At 41.0% G+C, this 7,187-nt stretch overlaps 1 protein-coding gene across 3 annotated transcripts in view; it reads right to left on the bottom strand.

Moving 5' to 3' along the window:
* Nucleotides 1-725: 725 nt before the first annotated feature.
* Nucleotides 726-7,187, bottom strand: part of dscama (Down syndrome cell adhesion molecule a) — a 99,498-nt gene continuing 93,036 nt past the window's right edge. The window contains exons 27-33 of one of the 3 annotated variants that reach the window (XM_034226855.1): nucleotides 6,749-6,925; nucleotides 6,627-6,657; nucleotides 6,398-6,513; nucleotides 6,162-6,320; nucleotides 4,930-5,127; nucleotides 3,738-4,040; nucleotides 726-2,700 (exon numbers count right to left, since the gene is read on the bottom strand). In XM_034226855.1, the coding sequence (XP_034082746.1) occupies nucleotides 2,321-2,700; nucleotides 3,738-4,040; nucleotides 4,930-5,127; nucleotides 6,162-6,320; nucleotides 6,398-6,513; nucleotides 6,627-6,657; nucleotides 6,749-6,925 (1,364 nt within the window). In that variant the 3' untranslated portion in view covers nucleotides 726-2,320. The remainder of the gene's footprint in view (nucleotides 2,701-3,737; nucleotides 4,041-4,929; nucleotides 5,128-6,161; nucleotides 6,321-6,397; nucleotides 6,514-6,626; nucleotides 6,658-6,748; nucleotides 6,926-7,187) is intronic. The other 2 variants (XM_034226856.1, XM_034226857.1) reach the window with 2 other exon arrangements.

Below are 7,187 nucleotides of genomic sequence, written 5' to 3'. Positions count from 1 at the left end.
TGTAGTAAAAATACAAAAGTATTAGAATAAAAAAATACTTTATGTATCAAAAGTACAAGTTATTGTGCATTATAGCACTTTTCAAAATTACAATTAATTTACTGGATTATTGATGCATTAATGTGTTCCTCACAGCTGGTAAAGGTGGAGCTAGTTTTTATAATTTGGTATACTGCTGATGGAAATCTTAACGTAATGTTAATAGTTATTTATTCCTTTTTGTTTTGTTTATTTTGTGGAAATAAAAAATAAGAATATGTAAAGTAACTCAAGCTGTCAGCTAAATGTAGTTGAGTACAAATTACAATATCAGCTTCCAAAATGTAGCAAAAACAAAAATACTTATGTGAACTACAAGCACCGCAAAATACAACACTTGAGTAAATATACTAAATGATATTCTACCTCTTATACATTTTAACAATTAGGTTTTGTTACTTTTAACTTGATATTTAGTACTTCTTACACCTCTGGCTGTAACCTGTACAGAGAGGCAGATTCTAAATTGCTCTTTTCAAACAGCAGTCTGATAAAAGTGAATGTAAGAGGATGGATAAGTAGGAAAGGAAACCTCAGGCTCGGAGGCTGCAGATTCACAGAAGATGAGCAACATTACAACATTTCATTGCTGACATCCTTTTGGTGCTGAAACAAAGCGAGGGTCGGGGGTGTTCGCTCGGTCTCCCCACCGCTACAGTCACTCATGTCAAACCCGTGGAGGACACTTTGGGGAACAGCCATTTTATTAACCAAATTTGAACTTTGTGTTAGTTTCTCTTTATTTCAGTGCCACCATGGTGAACACTCATGTTAAAAATAAAAAGTGACATTTTCTTTCCGTTAAAATGTATAATCATAATGAAGACAGTTAATCATAGAAACTCATCATAGAAACTGACATAATGACCTCACAGCATTTTGGATCAAACTCCCTTCAGACTAACTCAAAGAAACAGAGAGAACAGAAACAGGCCAGGGTAGACAGGAACAAAAACAGATTCTTTACGTATATCCACTTTTTTTCTTCTTTTTTTTCAGATATTTCCCATAGACATTATAGGTTTGGTTTGAAGGGGGATTCTGCTGGATTGTCTCACGTTTTTTTTTTCCCTGTAGAGGAGCGTCACTGCAATGCAGCGACAGTAAATCTACTGAGGAGAGTGAGAGCCATGAAGACTCTACCTAGTGCACTGAGAGTAAGGGGATCTATCTGGACACACTTGAGTCGGGGTGTTGTGAAGTGCAAACCATTAGTTCTCTAAACCCTCCCTATTCTAGCTAACATCATTTACCACCAAACAAGCAGTGGTAAACTACACCTGAATACATAGCTGGAGTGTGTCCGGCCCTGTAAGTATACTCACAACATAGTTATTTTCATCATTACAGTACAGTATAGAGCAATAGTTTTCATATACTTTTCATATCTTGTTTCATATTGCACCATCAGACAATGGGACACAGAGAAAGATCAACAGAGACTCCATTTCCTAATTAAAACGAGATATGTGCAAACATGACTAAGGACTTTATTAACCAAATCAATTATTCCCTGTAATATCCACAAATAAAAGTGATTTCTCTTTTTATATATATATTTATAGTAATAAGAATAATAAATCTTCACATTGGATCATTTCATAGTGTGACAAAATGCTGACTGGGCCGTCCAGCCACGATCGTAATCCTCATTGTCTTTTAGTTGGTCAGTCCCCATGCATCCATAGGAAATAGATTTTTTTTTTTTTATTCAAAAAAAGTAACAATTTGAGAGCAGCTGAAAAGTTTGGACTGGTGTCAATTGCTTTCATTCAAAGATTTCTCCCGAGTTTGGTTCAGTGTTTCAGAAGGATATTCCATAGGAAAAAAATGACTCCAAATCGTCATCTTCCACTCCAGGAAAAAAAAAGATGTCCGGGTTTTTATGAAACTGTGTGTTAATGTTAAGAATAGATCATTTGGTTATCGATAATTAATGATCATTAATAGCTGACAACTAACAATTAATAATCACTGATTAATTATAAAGAATTAACAATACTCAAGAATAAATAATGCTCCCTCAATTAGTTTGGCAAAACTCCGGCTGGAGTCGTTTCCGATGAGTGCATTTTTTCTCAAGTGAAACAAAAAAAAGAAATACAAAAAAGAAATAAAAGAAAGCTCTAAAATAAATAAAAGGAGATTAGTAAAAGTGACCCCCCCCCCTTCTTGGAGGAGGGTGGACGTATATACAGAACTGCGTGGTGAAGGTCAGTTTACTGCACTTGAGTGTTAAGTCCAGTGTTCGAGTCGTAGTCCTGCCCTCGGGTCCCTGCTGTTATACCAGCGTGTAGGACTTTGCGTAGGGATTGCTGCTCTGTTTGAGATGTCCCCGCGAGTCCAGCAGGGACTCCTGGGAGGTACTGAGCTTGGCGGCCTGGGCCAGCTCTGAGCCCTCTCTGTGGGGGAGCGTGGCTGCGGAGCCAGGCTGCCACTGGGCCGCCTGGTCCCTGCTGGCCTGAGGGGCCTCTGTAGGGGTCGGGGGCGCCATGCGAGAGGGCCGCTTCAGAGAACGGCTTTTCTGGGGCTCCAGACAGGCCTGACCCATGGCCGCCCGCTCCCCGCTCGCTGTCCCCCTGGAGGAGCCCGAGCAGGACATGCCTCGGTTTAACAGGAAGTCCATGCGCAGGTATGGAGGAAGGTGAACCAGCTCGCCCCCTGCAGGACCAAACAGAGATCAGTCAGGCAAAGAGAGCAATTATGCACACATTTCTGGCCAACATCAGCTAAACGTATCTGTGTTTTATGTATTAACTGAAATGTAAGAACTAGTGCTGTCAGCGTTAACGCTCATCTGGATACCCTAATGCTTTAAAAAATCTGACTCAAATGAATCACATTACCAGATTATACCGAAACTTATTGCATGTGAGTGAATAGAAAATAGTTGTGTCATGTTATAATAAAGTTAAAAATCCCTAAAATTTCTCTTAGCAGTTTGTCATGCATCTTTTTTTACAACACCACGCTTGTTTTCATTTTTTCTCTTCTTCTATTTGTAGAAGTCTTTTTATTAACCATTATGGGCAAAAGAAATACAGCTTTGTCAGCTTATAAAATCAATAAACCAATAGTTTGTTGACTATGCTCACACAGACATGAAACCCTAACCCTTGCTGATATTGACCTCATATCTCAAAACACTTACAGAAATATAAAATGACTTAAACCAATACTTCTATCTGCAGAAGGATTTGGATCTGCCTCACTGACAGCGGAGGCTGTATCTAAAAGCATTTTCTTATTAAGAGCTCGGAGCATCCATAGGAAGTGCGGCTCATTAAGTTAAAACCCTCATTGTGCATTTTGGTAAGGAAATAAAATACAATGTATCCTTTAGTTTTAAAACAATATCCATAGTTTCTGCTTTGGCTTAGCAAGAGTATGTATTTTTATAGTTTGAAAAATAATGTTTGAATATTTTTGGAATGTCCTACTTTGTTTACTCAGATTCATTTTCAATTTCATTCTTCCCACTTTCTTAAATTCTTTGACCCAACTGAGACTATATCAGTTTGAATACATTGTGGAACACTTTTTCTGATTCACTGTTAGAGAATTAGAGTCCCAGTTAATGATTGGGTATTAATGTTACACAGGAAGTTAAGCTTTAGTGTATCAGCAGTGTAATGAGGCCAGTTGTAATGGCGGTTAGCATGCGGTCGGGGTTCAGGCCGACAGATCTGGGGCCTCACCCGGTCTGTGGGCCTTGGGCGCGGCCATGTTCATGACCCGGCTGACGTCCTGAGGCTTGGGCGGGGAGGCAGTGAAGCGGCAGATGCCTGATTCGGACGGTGTGCTGGAGGTCAGGCTGTCGGTGTAGTCGTTGGTGCCTGTCGTCATCTGCTCTGAGGAAGTGTCAGAGATGAAGCATTCGGTGATGGTGAACTTGGCGTGGCGCAGCTGCTCCTCCATCTTGGCGTGCTCGTAGGCTCTGGCCAGCTCCTCGTAGGTGGAGGACGCGCTCTCTGTGGACACCATGCTGCTCCGCGCGCGGTCTGGACACGGGCCGGGGTTAGGGGGGGATTAGTGTCAGGGTTAGTGTTAGAGTTCATGTGAAATTTGACAGACAGCTGGTACTGATTTGTTGTTAGAGATGATGAGTAATGTTCAGATGTTGGAGAAGTACTCAGATATTGTACTTAAGTCAAAGTAGAAATACCAGAGAGTGGTAATTCTCTGTTACAAGTAAAAGTCCTGCATTACAAATCTTACTCAAGTAAAAGTACACTGAAAAAACTGGTACAGATTTCACATAACTGTATCAGGTTAGTTGAAAGCAATAATATTAAGTTTAATAAACATTGATTGATTGATTGATTGATAATAAAAACTAAATATTAGGTTCAACTTAATATTATTGCTTTAAACTAACCTAATACAGTTATGTGAAATGTGATAACTGAATACATTTAATTAAAGTCAACATTTCAGTTGTTTTCATTGCACAAAAGTATCAGCATCAACATATAGTAAAAGTACCAAAAGTAAAAGGAATCATTATGCAGATGATATCATATGTTTTGAATATCATTATTAATGCATTAATAAATGTTTATCATAGCTGGTAAAGGTGGAGCCCATCTCTTTATTATTTGATTTACTGCTGAGTAGTTTGTGAGTTTAGCCCAGGTGTAACTAAAGTCTTATTTAAGTGTTGATGATGTTTTGTATCATTAATCCATATCTGCAAAGTAATTAAAGGTATCTAATATATGTAGTGGAGTAAAAGGACATGATTAACCTCTGAATTGTAGTGGGGTAGAATACAGAATGCAGAAAATGGAGATACTAATGTACCTACAAGTTCTACTTAAGTACAGTACTTGAGTAAATGTACTTAGTTACTTTCCACCTCTGGTAGTGTCACACGGATATTTGGCTCACCTGTGTCCTGAGATGGGCTGACGCTGTAGCTGTCACTCTCCTTGTCCACAGAGCCTGCCACTCTGGGGGTGGGCAGCCTCCAGTCAGTGCTGAGAGTGTGGGAGGAGACCGGGGGGTGGGGGCGGTTCAGGGTCCACTGGCTGGCGTAGCGGTTGCGAGCGGCCGGGCCGGCTTTGGCTGTGCGGCGGGCCGTAGGGTCTGAGAGGGAGGAGGGAACGCAGCGTGTTGGTGAGGCTCATGGGAAGGATATGACTTAACTTAAGGAAAGATAAATGAGTGATGCGGGGAAGAGTCCTAAACATGGAAATTAGTTTTAGCTCTTTCATTCCCTTGTCTTGAAGAAAATGTATTTTGAATGAGTTTGCACTGCTGCATCACTATATAGAAACACATTCATCTAACACCACATTTTCATGGCCCAGTGGCCTAACAGACCATCAGCCTCCGAAGCTTGGGATTGTGTGTTCAAGTCCCACCTGGGTCTTTAACTGCAGACAACTGTCATAATATGAAAAGTATAGTTTGATATATAAATGTATAGAGGCTGTATTGCTGGATGAAATACCATGAAGTGTCTAATATGATAAATACATGGATGAAAAAATTAATAATAACAATCATTTCCTCCATATGAAAGCTCCAGAATGTTAACAATCACGCGTTCCTTTTTTATGACACTTTTACATCCACTGTAATGGGTTGAAGTTAAAGGCTTGAGGTGGAATGAGGTTGAATCTCTTATCGTGTGAATGTAGAGTTTTTGCACACAGGCTCATACACACAGCTCATCACTCTCTACAAGGAAACATGAACTTTACTATTGTAAAGCCACTCATCATTGCACGCTTTACTCTAGGGCTGACTGGCCATTTACGACCTGTAATAGGCTCAGTTATCACTACTAGTTCATTTATAAAGTCATTCTGGCTAAGCTGCCCTTCATCCCTCCCTTACTCCCTTCATTCCTTCAACCTTACATCCCTCCCTAACTTCATTCCTTCATTACTAGATCTCTCCTTCCCTACTTATCTCCCAATGAGTTTCCCTCTGTCTTCAGTACGTCTACCAGACCAGATTGAACGATGACATACCTCATTTTTCCCCACCACTTTTCTTTGCATGTGTACGTGCTTGACATCCAACGGCTCCTGTGATTATCCTTAACCCACATATTGTTATGATGTGGTCACTGATATATTTGATGTGTTATGGAGTTAAAAAATCTTTCGTACTGGACTTACTGGTTCCTGGTCTGGCGTCAGACACGTCCACCAGGGGGCCGGTGGCCTGGGACAGGGACTGATAGTGGACCGTGTGAGTGACTGTGGAGGACTTCTGTTTCTGGGTCTCCCCGAAGTCGTTATCGGTCAGTAACACAGTGGACCGGTCGTCTGCGGGACACAAAAACAAGCTTAGCACAACAATAACCAGGACACAGTGCAGTCTGTCCTGTGTCAGCAGAACGTACCAACAGTCTCCATGGTGTCTCTCTCCTCGATCAGCAGCTGGGCTCTGGGGATGTCGATGTGCATGCGGAGCGTCTGTTGCTGTTTGTTGACTGGCTCTGCTGGACGTGTGTTTTTACTGCACAGCGCAACACAAAAAAACACTTCATTATCAGAATCAATTGTCGTAATGAATTCCTCTCAGTTGACAGTGATGTGTCCATATGAGTTTAGTGTCTTGAAAACTCTTACCTCATTAACATCTCAGCCAAACTTTTAGCATCTGAAAAACAAAGAGAGAAGACAGTCATTTTACGTTTTACATAAAAGAGTAGAGGCTTAAATGTGTCATGCTGGATGACCTCTCCTCTCACCTCTGAGCCTCTTCAGCCTCTGCTCCCTCCTCCTCCTCCTCAGCACCAGCAGCCCGATGAAGATTACAACGATGCCCACCAACACACAGGAAATAGTCACCATCATCTTTAAGCCCTCGCCGCCTCCAGAGTGGTCCTCACTTACGTTGGGGGCCTTCACCAAAGGTGCGATCGTACCTGTGCAGAAGTCACAAGATATGTGTGATGATAATGATCTATCCATGTGCTGTAAGACATCATTTTCACTTCCTGAATCCTAACCATTCATGTCATTGTCAAATGATGTAAACAAGTTTAGAATTGTTTTCCAAAGCAATCTCGTACAGTGTTCCACCAAAGCTGCTGAACTCTGTTAATATCATCATGACCTCTTTCAGGATTGTTTTACTTTGCCAACCTGCACTTACATTAAATGCAAAGTAAATAATGCTGTCGAGCT

This window comes from Gymnodraco acuticeps, unplaced genomic scaffold (genome assembly GCF_902827175.1).
Source record: "Gymnodraco acuticeps unplaced genomic scaffold, fGymAcu1.1, whole genome shotgun sequence".
Lineage (NCBI taxonomy): Eukaryota > Metazoa > Chordata > Actinopteri > Perciformes > Bathydraconidae > Gymnodraco > Gymnodraco acuticeps.
Note: the sequence above shows the minus strand (reverse complement) of the source record. Positions and strands in the feature narration are given on the sequence as shown.